Source organism: Daphnia pulex, chromosome 7, assembly GCF_021134715.1.
Source record: "Daphnia pulex isolate KAP4 chromosome 7, ASM2113471v1".
Lineage (NCBI taxonomy): Eukaryota > Metazoa > Arthropoda > Branchiopoda > Diplostraca > Daphniidae > Daphnia > Daphnia pulex.
Window position 1 is genome coordinate 612774 of NC_060023.1, and position 19349 is coordinate 632122.

General features: G+C 38.4%; 2 protein-coding genes and 4 long non-coding RNA genes across 9 annotated transcripts; 3 read left to right on the plus strand and 3 right to left on the minus strand.

Annotated features, from left to right (window-relative positions):
* Positions 1-4: 4 nt before the first annotated feature.
* On the plus strand, positions 5-4230 carry LOC124196907. Its single transcript, XR_006875863.1, has 7 exons — positions 5-181; positions 524-732; positions 1588-1684; positions 2853-3055; positions 3143-3208; positions 3489-3590; positions 3746-4230. It is a non-coding gene; the product is annotated as an uncharacterized LOC124196907 (long non-coding RNA).
* Positions 3316-4418, minus strand: LOC124196906. Its single transcript, XM_046592161.1, has 3 exons — positions 4263-4418; positions 3658-4203; positions 3316-3582 (listed from the first exon to the last, which is right to left on the minus strand). The coding sequence occupies exons 1-3, from the start codon at positions 4326-4328 to the stop codon at positions 3496-3498; spliced, it is 699 nt and encodes a 232-aa protein (XP_046448117.1). The 5' UTR covers positions 4329-4418; the 3' UTR covers positions 3316-3495.
* A 591-nt stretch (positions 4419-5009) lies between these two features.
* LOC124196910 lies at positions 5010-6929 on the plus strand. Of its 2 annotated transcripts, XR_006875867.1 has the most exons (7): positions 5010-5149; positions 5444-5557; positions 5619-5747; positions 5822-6009; positions 6072-6203; positions 6275-6443; positions 6518-6929. It is a non-coding gene; the product is annotated as an uncharacterized LOC124196910 (long non-coding RNA). The 2 variants fall into 2 exon arrangements; XR_006875866.1 differs by lacking the exon at positions 5010-5149 and having other exon boundaries at positions 5370-5557; positions 6518-6928.
* A 12-nt stretch (positions 6930-6941) lies between these two features.
* On the plus strand, positions 6942-7731 carry LOC124196909. Its single transcript, XR_006875865.1, has 3 exons — positions 6942-7111; positions 7211-7314; positions 7412-7731. It is a non-coding gene; the product is annotated as an uncharacterized LOC124196909 (long non-coding RNA).
* A 1607-nt stretch (positions 7732-9338) lies between these two features.
* LOC124196911 lies at positions 9339-10424 on the minus strand. The gene is made up of 5 exons (XR_006875868.1): positions 10174-10424; positions 9988-10088; positions 9785-9915; positions 9614-9724; positions 9339-9507 (listed from the first exon to the last, which is right to left on the minus strand). It is a non-coding gene; the product is annotated as an uncharacterized LOC124196911 (long non-coding RNA).
* A 419-nt stretch (positions 10425-10843) lies between these two features.
* On the minus strand, positions 10844-15838 carry LOC124196912. 3 transcript variants are annotated; one of them, XM_046592163.1, is made up of 9 exons: positions 15798-15838; positions 15631-15719; positions 15314-15461; positions 14894-15049; positions 14735-14834; positions 14423-14670; positions 12103-12263; positions 11574-12014; positions 10844-11496 (listed from the first exon to the last, which is right to left on the minus strand). In XM_046592163.1, the coding sequence occupies exons 6-9, from the start codon at positions 14520-14522 to the stop codon at positions 11101-11103; spliced, it is 1098 nt and encodes a 365-aa protein (XP_046448119.1). In that variant the 5' UTR covers positions 14523-14670; positions 14735-14834; positions 14894-15049; positions 15314-15461; positions 15631-15719; positions 15798-15838; the 3' UTR covers positions 10844-11100. The 3 variants fall into 3 exon arrangements, with proteins under 3 accessions (XP_046448119.1, XP_046448120.1, XP_046448121.1); XM_046592164.1 differs by lacking the exon at positions 15798-15838 and having other exon boundaries at positions 10851-11496; positions 15600-15758; XM_046592165.1 differs by lacking the exons at positions 14423-14670; positions 14735-14834; positions 14894-15049; ... (1 more) ...; positions 15631-15719; positions 15798-15838 and adding an exon at positions 12745-12830 and having other exon boundaries at positions 10851-11496.
* Between the last annotated feature and the right edge of the window lie 3511 nt (positions 15839-19349).

Genomic DNA, 19349 nt, shown 5'->3' on the forward strand with positions numbered 1-19349 from the left:
CAAGTTTTCAACTTGACAACTCTATGAATGAATTTATTTCTTCTGAAAGTCAAATCAATGCTGCCACAGCCTTTGGACAGGGACCACAGGGTATCTCATCAACCTCAAACTGTCTTAATAAGAATAAGGGGATATCCTCCCTCTTCCTTCATTATCTTATCGTCGCATCGTTGCTACTAATGTAAATATTCTTAATAACTCTGAACGAAAGTTTGTCAGTTAACAAAAGCACTTGTCGTTTTAACTAGGTAAGGCTTCTTCTTTTCTCATTTGTTCAGTGAATTAAGTAAAAATGAGAGTCAACATTATAATTACCAAGGCAGCCAACCTTTGCATAAAGTGTGTAGCTTTTCTCTATAGTCTGAGTTTTGGGATCCTTCTATAGTGGCTCAGTCTGATCTCGTGAGAGGTGCTTTGTAGTAGCCAGTTAATTTTAAATGCCTTAAATATCCTTTAAAAGTCTCATTTTCATTTCTTCGTGCCGAGATTCATTCAACATTTTTATTACTGCTTTTATTTTTAGGTGAACAGCATTCGTTTGATTGATCGGATGGCGGATGACTCATTTCTACTTCGTCTTTCTTGAAATCTTCTCCCCAGATCTGTCCTCATGTACATTCATGTGAGGGTGAATGTATTCACAAGGACGTTCTTCTTCTTCTGGACCTACCTTTACTCTGCGGATGGAACACGAACACCTGACGATGTCGAGCGACAATTTCAATTTTCAAGGTAGGGCCCAACTGACATTCCTACAATTTCTCGTAATTATTGAGAAGAGCAGTTGAAGGTAACATTATGATATTAGAGCGTTCGGGGAGGGGAGAGGTTCTTGTAACGAAAATCGGGCCATACATACCTTGTACAAAACAATTTTGAAACAGCTACCCTTGCCAAATGACGTGATCCTTTTTAGCAAAACTATTGGGTAGAGCTGAACAATTGGAGTGCTAGCTGTAAAACGTTGTCAAACAGCGAGTTGCAACTTCCATGTCGCCTTGGAACAGTAAAGGATCGTCAGGTGGGTGTGTTATTTGGCTGTAATCTGGGATCACTTAATTCAATTATGAATGTCGCCCCCATCTTACCCTGACCAAATTATGGAAATGTTGTCGAATTCTTAAGTCGCCCTTGAAAAGCAAATGAAGTTGCTCATTGAACGATTGCTGATTACGAAGGGTGTCGAGACAGGTAACTATACGCTCCGTCGTGTAATTAAACAGCTGGCACGACCCCGATTTAATTATTAAACGGCTCCTGTCGTATTGTGATCATTTCGCCTCTTGTCGAGAAAGTTTCCCATGCAAAACGGCAATTCATTTTCTGTTGGCGACCCCGTCCTGATTTGATTCAGTCAATTACAGCAACGTATTATTAAGGAAGGATTTACAACATTATACAAGGTCTAATAAAATAGTTAGCATAGTTGTTAGGTCTCCTTCTGTCGTCTTCGAACGTGGAAAACCACTTAGAATAGCGGCGCCTATTGTACACCTTTATCTAGCGAACTCCATTCCATTGTTTCAGTTGCTGTGCACCAGCAAAAATCGTTGATTGCTTTCTTTGTCTTGTTTTTTTCGCTTTCAGGTGCTGTCCCACGATAATAGAACAAGTGTATCTCCCAAACAGCAGTCGGCGACCGACGGGTTTACCGGAAATGACAGGAGTCGGAACAAAGTGCTAGGTTAGTCAAATGTGCGAGATTTGTTACAGCATATCATATGTATTTTGAAGTCGTGCAAATAGCTTTTTAATAGCCGACATGAATGGGATTTCACCAAAACTCTCGCTAGCAACAGACTCTGATCCGATAAGATTACTTTTATCTACCATCTCCTGGACCACAGCCAAGTTGTAACGGTCGACCAAACAAAAGCTAGGTTGCAGGAGCTAGGAAAAGTCTTGATTGCTTAAAGGGATCATCTTTTTTCTCGTGTAGTTCAAATGCATTTTTCCCCCTCCACGTTGAAGAATCTTTTTTTTGAACGTTTAGACGCTTCAATTTTTTAAGGATTTTTTCAATTTAGAAATGATGTTACAAATTTATTTACCGCATTTCATTTTTTTAGCTCTCATTGGTAAGAAAATGGGATAGGCACCTGACGACTGTCATCCATTATAATAATCTAAAACAAGCAAACTCTGCTGCAATGTTTGTTTAAATGTTTGACGTTACTATCGCTACGGGAGTTTATCAGATGACCGACACTTCGACAGTCCTTACAAAGCCCTTGTAAACTGCTTGTTAACATGGGCGTCAAAAATCTTTTGATCTAGAAAATAGAATAAGTTAATATCTGATGATGAATCTGAATGTACAATAGTACCGCTTTTAACAAGCCGTCTCATGGCGCTACGTGGACTAAGTTTTTTATTTTATTCTTTAAATTTAAGTATTCGGAATTTGGCAAATAGTTTTTTTTTATTTTGGGGAGGGGGGAGGTAAGAAGCTAAATCGGCATCATAACGAAGACTTTTTCGAATAGGCACCCGACAAAGTTATTACAATCGTTATGAATCGTGATGTCTGTTCGTCCGGTTAACACCAGACGAATTTGATCACATCTAACCAATTGCAGGGTTCCAATTCACTGCCATAATCTTCATTTGCAGTTGAATTTGCACGTAATTGTCTCGAATCAAATATTGGAAAGCGAAATAATATTTTCCCTATTAGGGGAAAAATTTTAATTTTTGTAATATGCTAATGACATTTAAATTTTACAACTTGGATAACGGGCAAACCAAGCCAAAAAAAATTAGAGGTGTGTCTGTCCATATATCATATGTCAAAAATTTGGCTTATCTTGTTATTCGCCTCTCTTTTACGCCGTTTTAGCTTTGCTTTGCAGATAACAAGGATCGAGTAAAGTCCACTGTCATGACGAATGCGCCCATTATGATCTCAGTTGACCATTATACGGCGTCGAATATCTCGTTGATTGTCAGACGGCGTCGAATATCTCGTTGATTGTCAGACGGCGCTTGCCGATTGCGCAATGGTTTATGGGATGATGAGTAGACTCGAATTTACTCACGTCCATCAAAATTAAAGGTAAAACCCTTTAGAGGCTTGCAGTTGATTTTAATTATTATTTTTATCTCATTTATTTGTGAACTGATCTTAAACACTTTGTCGTAGTCTAAGCCGGAACAGTGACCTGTAAATGGACAACAGCTGGTCGGGATCGGTGATCCATTCGTCCAAGTACGACAAAGATGAAATAAATTCATGTTTTCCATTTGTGAGGCAGTTATGATTTTGAGACTCCAGATAATTTATATGAAATAATTAACTCGCTTATCTAACATTCATTGTGATTTGCAATAGATATTGTATTTTCGTAAATCTGGGTAATGTGTGTAGATACTTGTTCGGGTGTTTTCAATGCAAGATACGTAGGTAATGAATTTTTATTCATAAGGACTATTAGTAAGTAGAAATTAACTAGTATAAACTTATCGTTTACTTTGTGTCGCGAAAACAGGATTTCTTTAGTTGCAGGATGGCAAATTTTGGGCTTCGCGGGTGATGTCGCACCAGTTCCATTGGACGCCAGAAACCAAAGTAGTTGGGCAGTTCTGCAAAAGTGAGTATACAAATAAATTAATGTTATTGTTAACTGTTGAGAATCTAAACTGTGGATTGGCACATACCAAAATGTACGCGATTCCATTGAAACAGTAGATGAAAGTCTTGCAATCAAACGGATTGAGGTAATTGCCGTTTGCCAATGATTTGCAGGAACCCGACAGCTGATTTTCTTTTGCCGGGATCGTAGTGGTAACTGCTTCAGTGGTGGTCGGTTGCGGTGGCTCCGTCGTGGTGGTCACGACCGGATGCATTTCGTCAAGTTCTTCGATTGGATCTTCCCAATAGTCATCGTCCGGATCTTCTCCACTGCCAGACATGTTAACGATTGAAACTTCTTGACTTGGGATATTTTTGTCGTTCGTCATTAGTTCTTCAAGTTTTGCTTCAAATGAAAGTATATTTAGAAGATATTTGAAAAGATTTTTTGAAATTTCTTCTGGATCTTGTTCTTTCATATCTAGAGAGTCATCTGGAATGTCATCAAGATAGTCACGTACAGATTCATCTAGAAATAATTCACTGCTATGCGGAACAGAATCTAAAGAATAACCATAACTTTTCTCTCGGTTCTTCTCAATGCTAGACTGATGCTTATTCTTTGGCGGAATCTAATATAAGAAATTATTCAAACATTATTCATGTGAGATTTGATTACAGGTAGGAATACCTTGGCACTCGTTGCCAGCGCAACGATCAAAAGGAAGCAGCAGAGAGTGGCGGGGCGAAAGACCATGGTGTACGGTGATGAATGTTGAGTTGAGCTCTTCAGTGTGGAGATTGAAAAGGATCAGGTGTAGTTTGCCGGCTTGACCGGGGGTCTTTTATACGTCACTAGTGCGTACATTAATAGCAATCATAACACGTGATCTGATTAGAGACAACGTGAAAATGTTTGCGATAATATTTATCGCCTTCGGTCGGTCTTGAATTTTATCGGAGTTTATTGGTCGACTTGGATCAAAAAAGAAGTGACGAACACCTTAGCTCAGAAGCCTGTTACTCACATTTTTATGCATACATAATTATCTTTTTATTATCTGCTTTCGGAACAAGTCTAAGAAAATGTTGGGTCAACTGTTGCTGGCTTCCGTATCAGTTTATTTGCGTTGCGTATGTAAATGCCTTTTACTGAAAGACGTTTCGAAACATAACATTGAATCAGATGTCGACATATTTCACAATGATCAACATTAAAAATCGCAATGATTGTAACTCTTAATCACGACGGGTGGTGCACTTTTCCGCTTAATTTCCTATGCAACGCACTCACGCGACTCGCTTATTCGCCTGCAATCATGTATTTATGTATTTTTTATATCAGAATGAGCATTAAAAAATACGTATTGACTTATCAAATGTCCCTATACTTAAAATAAAGAAGATATTTAGATTTTACTTGCAGTTTACTTGCAGGAGAAGGCTGGACTCTGGAGAAGGAGAAGGGGAAGAAAGCCGACTTGACTCATACGCCATCTACCCACCAAAGTACCAAACAGACTTAAGCTTGTTTTGTCAGTTGGTGTCTGCTGCAAGCTGTTGGAGTGACGAACAAAGGTTAAAGGTTTCTGTGTTCTAATGTCTTTTTTTTTACTGGTTTTTTACGAACCACATGGAGCAGTTGGACATCGTCTGGAAATCTCATTTGTGTCCAATAAGGGCCAATCAGCGTACAGCGTTTTAAAGAGGCTGTACGCTGATTGGCCCTTTTGGACACAAATGAGATTTCCAGACCTGGCAACGCAGGATGTCCAACTGCTCCATTCAAGCCTGTTGTGTTATAGCAAGACTGAAGTAGTTGACTTATCTCCGCATTTCTTAGTATTGATATTTTGCGTGTTGTCTTTTCAGATATTTGTTCATACTGGCATTCCCCCCGCTTCAAAAAGATCCTGAAAATTCACACTAACCGGCTACCAATCTTCAGCATTATGCCCCTAAATCGTGGGTGGACACGATGTTATGGTAAGCATAACATGATGCACTTCTGAATCAGTTATTGTTGTATCTCTTTCTTTCCCAACAGAAAGTGATCAAAATAATTTTGAGAAACTGCTTAATTCAACCTTTTTTCATATGAAAATTCTATTGCATCACCAGGCTGACGGTGCTTGATGGGTTTTGTGCTATTGCAACGTCAGGCCTTTTCTGCAAGGTTTGTTACTTAAATGAATAAGAATGGCTAAATTAAAGCAGAAAGTAAATTAAATCTTTTGCTAATCTTTTCAGCAAATTGAAAAGAATATTCTGGATGCCAAGGATGACCACAGTGATTCTGATCCTTACTGCCAATGAATCTCTGTGAAGTATGTACTCCAGTAACCAGCACCAGAAAACTAAAAATTGATGCCATAATGGCGATTGATGTGTTTGGTAAACAAGACATGGCACCACCACAGCATACACCAATCAAAAAAGTAAAAACAGATTTATCCTTTAAATGAGCCAAGTACTTCTTTTAATTTTATTTTAGTTACAGAAAGTTGTAAAAAGAAAGAAGGTTGATCCAGAAGCCCCAGGTGAAACCAAGAAAAAGTCTGAAACTGTTGTGTTGCAATCTGTTATCTCTACTGCAAAGTTCTCATAAGTTGGTGGCAACAAAAATTCCCAAGTAACAGGTTTCATTATAAAATAGAATGATTGGGTCTCATACTCATTAACCATTTTTAAATTTATCTCTAGGTAGTGCGTTAGCTTTTTCTTCACATGAAGCAAATCCGTTACCTTTTTGAACAATCGACGTCTTCTGCTCCGTGTATAACATTAATTGACGCCATTACGCTCAAGAGAGAAATGGTTCAACGATAGATGGAACGAAGTATTTTTGCATAGCTTCTCACCTGCATGGATGGTAATAACATTTGTATTTTTCGTCTAGATTTCTATAATCCCTTATAAATTTTATGAATGCTTTGCTGTCAACAGACCTGACGCCTTAGATCCTGCCTTAAGAAGAGCTGGCCGATTTGACCGAAACATATCACTTCTGGGATGACCTCACCGCAAGAGAGAAGATTCTCAAAGTGAACTGCAAGAACCTCAGTTTAGAATGGATATGGGCTTTTAAGTATTTGGCTTTGAGCACATCATCATAGCTAGGAATAGGTGGGAAAAAAAAAGATTTGAAATTCTGTTTTTCACTTCTCACCAGTCAGTCACCACAAGACGGATCACGGATGGAGTTAATATATTTGGCTCAAGAATTGGGTAATTTGGTATTTATATAATATTTGATATTATTTAAGGTAATTGAACTGAATATTGTGCAAGTTTTTTTCTTCATCTTTAAAGAATCGTTTGTTTCGATGCAATCATTCAACGCTGCTCTTTTTTTTTTAATTATAGAATTGACATTTGACAACACCTTGCCCAACCTTGACGTCGTTAAAGCGTGGTTGAAGTTGAGCCAGACTCTGACAGTTGGGAATGCTAAAACTCTGACATTGTTCGAAATCTTTGTAGGATAATTGCTTCTCGGTTATTTCCACTGGCTGCTTGAAAAAAAACTCCCCGTTTACGGTATCGATTTTTATTTTTTAATACCTGTCCCTGTACTTAATCTTATGTTACGGATTCACCAGAATTTGGGTAGTTGTAATTTGAGTTCTTCTTTGCCAGAGTTCATGGATGAAGTTTGCCATACTTTATGCATGATCAGCTGTATTTGAAGCAGATTTCAAGTCATGCAAGCACTACCAGTTAGAGGAAAGCCACTTCTTTATGTATGTGTTAGTATGTCAGTGTTTATTTTTGCATATCAATTTGTAAAGTATGTTTCTATCTTGTGTTATTGAAATTTTTCTTTATATTTTATTGCAGGTTGCTGAAAGGTGCTGTTGATTTGTTCCTTTAAGAAGATTGATAGTAACTTGCATTCAATTTTTTCACTTAAATTGTGTTTGAAATTGGTTTACTTTATTAAGTTGAAAGTTTGTTTTGATGTCCGAAGACATTGTGACAGCCCTTAACACAACAAGAGATTCAATATTATGAAATGAAAGATGAAAATTGTATAGCAGTTAGCGGCTGTAATTTGAGTCAGCATTCTCAGCAACATAACCAAAAGATTGTGGCGACAGTATTTTTATCATGAATGAATGAGTAACGAAATATACAAAATAAAAGTGATACTAGAATTATGTATATTGTCCCACCTCCACCCACATTTCCTCCACTTTTTACAATCATACATACATACATACACATGCACTTAAGTTAACCCGTTGGCTGCCACGCCATACAACCCGTAGGTTGTACTCTACTACTCTACGCGCCACGTCTGAAGGATCCATGGCCAAGGTGGGACTTGCCATTGCTGACAAGTCCGGGCTGACAAGGGGGAAGTCCCTATGGTGCATTGCCTAACAGGGCCTTTCGGCGCGGCCAATGCTTAAGGAGCTAGGGGAGAACAAAGGCGTGGCAGACAACGGGTTAACTAACACAAAACAAACGCAATAATACCAACAATACGATGATCCACGCTGACATTTTAGGGCTGCCGTCAATCTTTTAGTGTTCATCTAGGCAACATCTCTGCATTACCTAAATATAAAGAGAAAACAATTCTTATTAAGCGACATGACAATTGATCATATAGGTAACAGTTATCAGGTTTTTGGCTCAAAACTTTAACAGCTCGCATTATTTAAGGCTTAAACATAGCTGGCAATATTGAGAAATGTAAACAGAACAAAGCTCACTTGCTAGTCTTTTTAAAAAAATCCGGAAGTAAACCGGAAGTAACCACAGCGCCTTAACCATTGAGCTGTCGTCGAAATAAACCACATATTCGTGATCTCCATGAAATTTGGGGTCGATTAGGTGTGATTTAAACGGAATCCAAAATTTGGCCAAAATCGAGAATTTTCCTGAACTATAGTTCAGGAAAATTTTCGAAACCGGAAGTACGAATACGTAAAAAACAAAACATGAACTTTACCACAAATTTTACGAGGATCACGAATATGTGGTTCTTTCGTACGTCAGATGAATATTTACTAAACTACAGACTGAAATGAGTAAACCGGAAGTAGAAATAAAAAATCAAATATCGAAAATCTAACAAGTGAGCTTTGTTGGGGGAATAGTTACTGTTACTTATCACTAAATATTTCAACAAAATAACTGCCAATAAATGTTTAAAGAGATGTGCAAAGTAACTGAAACTGACTGTTTTGACAGCTGCACATTTTCAAAAAGCCATCTAGCGTTAGAAAAAAGAAACGTCCAGTAAAACTTTGTTTGCGCGTAAGAAGGGCCTGATTTTGGAAACTATTACACAGACAGAGTTTGACGCAACTAGACTATTAGTAGATAACCTACGAAAATAAGCAATTGTTGTGTACCTTGGCATAATCCCGTGGCGAGTGACTACAGGTTTGTAACAGCGGCACGGAAGCGATCACTGAAAGTGGTCCAGAAACTCGCCAAGTCACCAGTGAAGTAAAACAAATTTTGTTTGGAAGCAGTGAAGCTAGATGAGCTTGCGTCGCGAAGATAAGGTTGGAGAAGAACGTTGGTGGAATAGCCTCTTCCGTCATGGACAAAGGTCAGCATTGGCACAAGAATCTCCGTGCCAGGACCATACGATTTCATAAAGAAACTGCGTGCTCTGTAAAAAGATGTTTTACATTAATGAAAATATAAAAATGAATAAAGCATATCAATCTTTACCTTTTCTAAGAAGCACACTGAAATGCTTATGATGAAAAAACCGTAAAGATGGAATTCACAGCAACCAACTCCACATGTTGAGATAAATTTCCTGATGCCAAAGAAAGTGTCATGAAGTATTGCAGTAGCGTGGTGATAGGTGGCATTGATGCTGGTAATGGCACAAATGCAATCACAAGACCAAATGTTGACCGGAGCTGGTTGTCGGTCAGCAACACTTCCAGGATTCCACATCTATCCTTCTAGCGTTAAAAATAAGACAAGGAAAGAAGAACGTTTAAAACTAATGTGAAGATTTCTGCGGTATGACTCGTTGACACTCGATTGATTTACGCATCATCTACTCACCAAATCATGATCATTCCTTCGTCACCAAGAACCCACCAACTCACTACAAACAGCATAAGCTCAAAACTCCAAACCTGGAGGTGATAATCGGCGTCAGTCCCTTTCTTGATCCTAGAAAACAAAAACAAACAACAATAAGTAACAATCAATTGTATGATCCAGAAATCTTACCTTAACCAGGCTAGGGTAACTTCTGGGAAGTATGATTTCAAGAGGTGCTCCTGCTCTCATATCCCATTAAGGCTGCTTGATGATTAAGAAGAATATGTGGAAGTTAACGGTATGGCCTCATCAACATACTTCTGAAATACTCATTATTGAAATAATTTTGTTGTAATTAATGTTTCTGGGAGAAAACAGTAGCAAACCTTTACCTCTTTTAATGCAATATTGCTTTCAAGTGATCCTGGAAAACAGCACAGTATGAATACAATTTCACTGTTTTCACACTGCTGAAGGCACGAAATTTAGAGTTCTACATGGTTCAAGGGAGAATTTTTTAATCAGTCACAATCCACCATTATTGGCATTATATGATTTAAATTAGTTGTAGTACTTACTAGACTTATAGCATAGGTTGTATTGTAGTACTACAACTGTTTGGTTTTCGTACTTGGTTGTGATCACTTCTGACTGTAGTGAGCGGTACGACACAGAAAAGGCTATTTGTTAACCTGTATCTTATTCTAATGTCTCATTAACAAAGTGATTTTCATAGTGGAAGATCAGACAGACGGGAAACATTTCAGTCAATCAGTTGTTGGTGATGAAAACCCGACGTTGTTGAAATAAGCTGTCAGCTAGTGCAGGACATTTGCAAACGCGGTTAAAGTCTATTTTAACAACGTGGGTTGTTAAAATAGACTTTTACCAAACTATGTTGGAACTATAATCCTTGAAAATAACTTACATTTGATTTAGCGTCGAATTTATTCCAAAAACACAAGTAAAACTCGAACAAAGCAGCAAGAACTTTCGACATGCTTTCGACATGAGAAGACGAAAACAATGGGATTTTAGCGACATCTATCTTCTATCAAACGAACCATTTTACCCCATTACTTTTTATGGGAAAGAGAAAAATTGATTGCTTTATCACGTGTAACTTGAAATTTACTGCTAAGTGCTATGTAGCCAGGCAACTTACGTTCAAAATAGAAAATACTACAATTGTTTTCCGACAGTCACCAATCAAAATTGCTTAAGCAGAAATTATAAGATATGTTTTGCTCCCTCGCAACAATTTATTTATTTCGTTATTTGATAAATTTACATCGGTTTTCGACACTGTCCAACTAACTACTTGACTAGCCACCTAGCTTGTAGATTTCTATGATCACTTCATTATCACAAACAAGGAAGAATGTTGAGAAATGAGAAGTGAATCTTGGACTTAGCATTAAACTGATTTTCCAGTGGGAGACTTTAAATCGTTTGAAGACTTTTAAATTATAATCTCAGAATCAAGAAAGAACAATTGACGGGAACTAATATTTTGGGTAGGGAGCAGTAGCTTTAGTGGTGTAGGCTGGAGTTTCGTACTCCGGCTCCTTGTAGGCTGGGGTAGTGTAGGATGGCGCGGCGTAAGCGGGGGCGACGTAGGCCGGTTGTTTATATTCGGGAGCCTTGTAGGATGGAGCGGAGTAGGAAGCATCAGCTTTGGACTCAGCGTTCTCGGGATACTTGGCTTCCCCTTCGTATTTCACATCAGCGGTGTATCCGTTGGCGTCAGCCTTGTAGGTGACGATCTGGATGCGGCTGTCGGGGAGAACAACGCGGTAAGATCCGCTGACTACGTTGTAGTCAGACTTCTCGTTGTGCTCGAAGTCGTTGTAAAATTCTTTATCCTGGACGTTGTATCCGAAGCTGTAGGGTTGCGGGGCCTGAAAATTTAATTCAATGGTTGCAAATTAATTTTTGTCATTTGAGTCATTTAATTATTAATTGAATCAAAACTTACGTATGTCACTTCTTCGTATTTAGGGGTCTCATATTTAGGAGCCTCGTATTTAGGAGCCTCGTATTTAGGGGCCTCGTACTTAGGAGCCTCGTATTTAGGAGCTTCGTACTTAGGAGCCTCGTATTTAGGAGCCTCGTATTTAGGGGCCTCGTACTTAGGAGCCTCGTATTTAGGGGCTTCGTACTTAGGAGCCTCGTTTTTAGGAGCCTCGTATTTAGGGGTCTCGTACTTAGGAGCCTCGTATTTAGGAGCCTCGTATTTAGGAGCCTCGTATTTAGGGGCCTCGTATTTAGGAGCCTCGTATTTAGGAGCCTCGTATTTGGGGGCTTCGTACTTAGGAGCCTCGTATTTAGGGGCTTCGTTCTTGGGAGCCTCGTATTCAGCAGCCTTGTATGAATCGGCAACAGCGAACGTAACAAAGGCAACGAGGATAATAGAGAACTGGAATTTAATTTTTAAAAAAATAAAATTAATTTAAGCAATTTAGAAATATTCAGTTAAAATATGAAATTGTGGTTACGATTTTTACCTTCATGTCGGAGCAGTAGTTGACTTGTTTGAAACAGCTGAATAACTGATACTTTCCAACCGAATCGTCCACGATTTTATACGAAAAAAGGGAGTTGACAACCAACGGCAATATGAGGGTGGGGCTGCAAGTATGAAGAAGGTGAAGGTAAAACCGCAAATCTAGATAGGAACATGGGCCAGTATTAGATCGTATGAAAAACGAAATATCAATGCATTGGAGACTATTAATCGTTTTCCGAATTTGGCCGTCAACAACTTTCTCGAATTGTTGTCTCAGGAATGACCACAAGGACTTGCACGCAAAAATGTTACATAAATCTGTGGCAATTCACATATTTTAACTTAATTGGCTATGATGATGAGTCTACAATAAAACAACGTTTATAAAAAATTCGTTTCAGTTTTTTTTATTACTATTGTAATAAAGTACAATTTTTGCGTGCCTTACGTTCAAGGTGTCTGTACAGGCAAAATATTTTCTTGCACAGGTTTCATTGTTGTTAACAGCAAACGCAAACTTGACGGGCTCAAATGTCGGTCAGTGTCGCAAGTCGTTCAACTGTATATCGATGCCCATAGCAATACCATCTCACCTTTCAAATGAATCGGTACCAACGCAGTAATTTAAATATTGGATCACCTTGCAACTTCACTTTTATTAGAAAGTACATCAAGTAGGTCATCCTTCAAAGAGAATTCGAGTAACATCTTCCGATTTCAATCGATTTTTTCACTGCTAGTGACATTTTTTTAAATAACATTTTATTAACGTTAAGATTAATATTGAACAGCGTATTTTCATGGTTAAATGTTTCCTTACTATTTTACTACGTTAATTCAATTAAATTCTCCTGTCTTTAAATTCAATTGAAAAATAAACGATTTTAAATTTCAATGATTTATGAATGTTTCCTCGCTGAAATGAAAATGAATCGGCAAGTTTAAAAAAAGTAACTTTAGGTGTATCAGGCGAACCAGCATTCAGGTTTGTACGCAAGGAAAAATAAATGCCTTGAATAAGATATTTTTAGAACCAGTGAAAATGAGTACGGATCAGCAAACAACCGTGTTTCAGAATTTCCTCAACGAAATAAAAACTGAGAATTTAAATTTTAGGAAACAACTATTCTGGGGTGATGCAACCGCACTTAAAAGAACTTCAATATCTCAAATCTCTTTGGCCGATCCGATCCATCTTACATCAGTAGCTCGTACAGAAATAACGGCAAGGCATGACCCTTTCACTATTCTTGAAAAGAAACGTGATCTAACTATTGCCCCAAACAAAGACTTAAAATAACTTGGGAATATTTGCGGCATTAAAAAAATAAATAAATCGATTCCTTCCCGAATTTCCCAAATTCTGTTGATCTAGAGAAAACATGGCAATAATATAGTCAGACGTAAGCAAACGGCAGAAAACATCAGCAAAGCTACTGATAAGGTTAAGATTCGTGTTTCTTTGATTCCTTCGAATTCTTTAGATTTTACAATTGTTAAGGTTGTTAGAAATCAGACTAAGTGAACAAAGCAGCAAGAACTTTCGACCGACATGAGAAGACGAAAACAACGTGATTTTAGCGACCATTAGTGTTTATGTGGAAGAGAAAAATTGATTGCTTTATCACGCGTAGTCGCGTAACTTGAAAATGACTGCTAAGTGCTAGGTACAAAAACAGGCAACTTACATACTACAACTGTTTTCCGACATTCACCAGTCCAAATTGCTAACGCAGAAATTATAAGATATATTTTCATTAATTGCGCTCGCATTAATTTATTTATTTGGTTAATTAATAAATTTACTTCGGTTTTCGACACTGTCACATTACTTACTCCCGGTCTTTAAAACTGCTACTGTATGTTAGATTTCTATGATCACTTCATTATCACAAACGAGGAAGAATGTTGAGAAATGAGAAGTGAATCGAGAATTTTTCTGAACTATTGTTCAGGATAATTCTCGAAAACCGGAAGTACGCGTACGTAAAAAAAAAAAAAACATTATTCAAAATATAACAAGTGAGCTTTGTTGGTGGAAAAGTTATCGTCAGTTTTCACTAAAAAATTTCCATTTAATAGCTGCCGATAAATGTTTAAAGAGATTTGCAAAGTAACTGAAATTGAAACTGACTGTTTTGACAGCTGAAAATTATCGAAAAGCCGTCTAGCGTTAGAAAAAATAAACACTTATAAGTCTAAGTAACACTTTTCCGAGCAAGAAGGGCCTGATTTTGGAATTATTACACAAACAGAGTTTAACGCAAATAGATTACTACTAGTAGATAATCAACGAAAATAAGTCAATTGTCCGGTACCTGGCCATAATCCCGTGGTGAGTGACTGTAGGTGTGTCACAGCAACTGAAGTGATCCAACTCGCCAGTGAAGCAAGAAAAGTGTAGCAGGCTAGCAGCATAACTCAAAGACTCACTCACTGAAGTAGTGAGGCTGGATGAGCGTATGTCTTGAAGATAAGGATGGAGAAGAACGTTGGTGGAAGTCCCTCTTTTGTCATGGACAAATCCAGCATTGGCTCAAGGATGTCCGTGGGGATCTTTAGTGCTCTGTAAAAAAAAATGTGTTACATTAATGAAAATATAAAAATGAATAAAGCATATCAATCTTTACCTTTTCTAAGAAGCACAGAAATGTTCCTGATGAAAAACCGTAATAATGGAATTACAGCAACCAACGACATTACTCCTCCGGTGGGATAAATTTCCTGATACTAAAGTAAGTGTCATGAAGTATTGCAGTAGCGTGGTGATAGGTGATATTGACGCTTACCTTTTTCATATGGGTGATGATTTAGTAAGGCATCTGACGTTGTGCGGTTGGTTTGGTTGGTAGCAGTAATGGGGAAATACCTTATCTCCGCACAATTTGTATTCCACCATATGTGGACTTCAAACGTGAGTTTTAGGCTTTTGACAGCATGAGGATCTAATGGATGGAAAATGATTCAGGTTAGTTGCGATTTTGGACGATTTCCGATATTTTCTACTAAAGCCCCAAATTTAACAAGAATCACGAATATCTGGTTGTTTTTGGCACCACATGAATATTTACAGAACTTTTAGCTAATTTAGAAACCAGAATTAGAATAAAAGCATATTATTGAAAATTTGAAAAAAGTGAGCGAAAAAATTGAGCTTTGTTGCTAGAACTGTAAAAATCAGTTATCATCAAAAAATTTCCTCTAGTTACCTGCGATGAATGGTTTTAGAGATGTTTTAGTAACTGAATCCGGCAGTTCATCAAAGACCATGGTTTAGTCATCTCACTGCTCCTGCGCTCCCATAGCAGCGTGATAGCAATTTCACTTAATACTGCTGAAGGCATTCAATTCAGAGTCCTACATGGTTTATTAAGGGGAAAGGTATTTATGAATCACAATCTACTATATGGTATGATTTAACTTCACCACTTCTGTTTGTAGTGGGTGTAATAACACACAAAAGTTTTTATGTTCACCTGTACCATGTTCTATAACCTGATTAGAAAAGACAAACATAAAGGTTTACCCAGCATAGATTGGGAGTTCAGTTAATTAGTTGTAGGATGGTCATGGAAACCAGGTGACATTGTTGAAAACTGTCAGGTAGCACACAATCTAGAATTTCAAGTAGTAACTAGAATTGGGTACAAATATAAATTAGGCATGTACACAGAATCAGTAAAGATAACATACATTTATTTTTATTTGATATGAATGAAATTTATTGCAACGACACAAGGGAAACTACGAAGAAAGCAGAAAAACTTTCAAGACAACAAAACAATGATTTTAGCGACATCTAGCTTCTATCAAACGAACCTTTTCCCATCTCTTTTTTTACTACATTTGCCAAATTTTTAATTTGTTTTGAATTTTTAAATAGTAAACATTTAAGAGAAGAATTTTTACTACAAATATAGATTAATACAAAGAGTAAAGCTCATGAAAAAAAAATCTCATTTTGCAATTTTTCCCCGGTTAAAAATGATCTTGACTGGACTCCACCGTGTTGGAAATGAAACTCTTGTTGGCGGTGTCGACCGTTCAACTTCCAAGAATGAGATAAGAGAGATGACACCTTTTTTGTGTTGTTGCTAGTAGATCCTTATATTTCACACTGATCTATATACATCATTTTGGGATTTCGATAGCTAGTTTAGGGTTGAGTAGGTTAGGGAACAATAGATTGAGTGGGAAGAGTGGGTAAAATTGGGGCCCTCTGTTGAGGTCCCTACAAATTACACATAATTAACAATAGTAAAGTGTCGATCACTGTTGGGAGTCATTATATTCCCAACATGCTCCCCGGCAGAGCCCGTTCAATTGGCTCGACATCCTGATCGACTTGATTATCCGTTGGATGGGAGAGCTGTGATGAATTGAGAATTTGAGTGAACATGGATGGCCTGGATTACGAGGAGCTGTTTCGTCAACTGGCTCGTCAATCGTCCATTCCATTTGTTTCCGAGTGAGATTTTGTTGACTCTCTTTGGAAGTTTGCCACCAGGATCCCATACCGATTGGTGTGCGCTAGGATTTTCTTTGATGGCTTTTAACACAAGAATAGTTTTTAGTTGGAGTGAAACGTGTTTGTTAGGTACCTGGGTTAACCATTTTGAGAACAACGACTGGTCGATGAAATCTTCTTCTTTGATTGGTGACCTTGTGATGCGTTGAGGAGCTGGTTTTACTGGCTCCAAGCGTTTCCGTTTCAGTAAATGTTGATGGGTAGCGAATTCCGGAAAGATGGATGCTTGACTGCACGGTGATCTAAACTTCGGAATTATTTCTTGGTTACTTGCTGCGCTTTTTGAGTTGACAAAAGCAGCGTCTTGTTGAGGATCTTCTTTCAATGCTTCCAGCGATGCAGCTGGCCTTCCCGGGGGAAAAAAAAGAACGGAATCAGCCTCTTCTTTTGAGTCGGCTGGCGTAATCCTAATGCATGAATCTTTAGTTATTAGACAATGGATTGTGCAAGGAGCTTCTGCTTGGTAAGTTGGAGCTTCTTGCTGAATAAGAGATTGAGGAGCTTCTGCCGGATTGGCTGGAGCTTTTTCAGAGATGAGAAAACAAGGAGCTTCTGCTGGTGTACCTGGAGCTTCTTGAATAATGAGAGAACAAGGAGCTTCTGCTTGATATGCTGGAGCTTCTTGCTGATTGAGTGTACAGGCAGTTTTTTGGTTGCGAGAGGAGCTCGAGAGAATTTTGGGCTCCACTGCTTCCATACCATCTTCAATGGATACGACCGGAACATCTGAGATTGATAGTCCTTTCTTTGGTCGTTGTTGGACACTGGTACTTCCAGCCTCCTCTTCCATTGGGATTTTTTCTGCTCCCTCCAGTTCTGCTGTGTATTCTGATTTCAAAACAAAAGAATTATTTTCTTCGATTTCATCCCCTTCAAACCTTTTGTTGTCTGGATATCCTTCTGGCCCATCCGGAAACTCCGAGAGTGAGTCGCCTTTTTTCGGTGGGTGGGGGAGACTGGTCGTTCCAGTCTCCATTCCTTCCTTCTGGATATTTTCTTTTGACTGGTAAGAAGGGAAGTTTGAAACACAACAGCTTTCTGTCGCAAGCGACGACTTAACTGGTTGAATTGGGTCTGGAATATACGCTGCTGCAAACTGAGATGTGGTGAGGTTTAAATCGGATGGTTCTATTTTAAATTGAAGGTTTCGCAGAGCTGCGACATCCTTCAGATCAATCACTGGTTGTAGTGAGTTCAGATTTTGAAAGGCGGCTGGCAATCGGTTGACAGCTCCTGGAATGAATACGGGCACTGAATAGATGGCTGTTATTCCCTGAATGGCTATGTCACGAATTAGTTGATCTTGATTGACTGTTGGGTTTGCTGCCTGGTTTGCCATCAGTTGTTTGGTTTCGAGAACTATTTTCTCGCATTTCACTCTGCGGGCTTCGAGTTCGTTGCGCCATTTTACTTCTTCAGCTTCGTTTTTGATTCTTTGTTCTTCCTCACGTTTTTTCACTTCTTCAGCATTTGACCATTCCCGCCGTCTCGTCTTGACGATTATTCTGGCGGCTCTAACCTCGTCTGCTGTTTGTTCCATGGTGTTGACGTCTGCTTCGAACGTTGCTTCGTCTATATAATCTTCTTCTAGGATCCTGATTGAGAATATCTCATAAGTCTTGTGGAATCCATTTAGCTGTTTTTCTAGTTTTACGGCTTCGATAAATGCTTCCGACGTCATAACGGTTGTTTCGTACGCTTCGGCGAGGTTGATAATGCGGGTGAGATGCCTTTTAATGATAGTTCTTGCGAATTTCGGAGCCATTCTTGATACAACTGGCTCCACAAGAGCTGTTGAGTACGAGAAGAAGGAGATAATTAAAAAAAATTTTTGATTGAGTTGATTAGCCTTTTTTGTTGTTCTGCTCGGTCTTCGGAGATTCGTGGTGCCGAATTATATCCTGCTTTCTTTTCCACTTTATTTGAATTTCTTTATGTGAAGATATCTGCAAGAACTAATTGATTTATGGAGCTAGGGTAATTTCCAAGCTCCGCACAATTGTACAAACGGCATAATAACAATTTTAAAAAAAAGAAATGAAAGAGTTTTTTGACGCAAGATGGCGTCTTTTAATTCCCAATTTTTTGTTTGTACTCAGAGGGCGCGTTATGCCTCCTTTGAAAGAGGGAAGGATTTTTCTTTGCGCAATGAAGAAAAAAAAAAAAAAAAGGCAAGAGCGTAAGAATGAGTGCGAGATTTGTTTTGAAAATGGCGGAAGGCCTTTGAAAAAATAGAGAGAGAGAGATTTTTAGTTTTTTCACCCTAAGGCTCACACGAGGCGAACACGTTGAAGGGGTAGGGAGGGTTCCCGCTTTTTCTAGTTTTAAAGGGGAAGAGAAGCAAGCCCAATTGAGAGAAAAATTTTCTTCTTTTTTTTACTCAGAGGAAGCGTTGTGTCTTCTGAGACAGAGAGATATTCACGCACCAGTATTGAAATTAAATAATACAAGTGCAAACAATTATGAGAGAGAGATTTGTTTCGGGAAATGGCAGAAGGCCATAGCAAAGATATCGAGAAACTATTAAAGTCTTTTCACCCTGAGGCTCACACGAGGCGAACTCGTTGAAAGGGGTAAAGAAGTTCCCGCGTTTTTCCCAATCTAAGAGGTAGGGAAGCAAGCCCCCCCAAAAAAATTCTTGAAAGGGAATAGATTCCCGCGTTATCCCAGTTTAAAGGAACGGGAAGGAAACCCAATCAGCTGAGATTAGTTTTTGC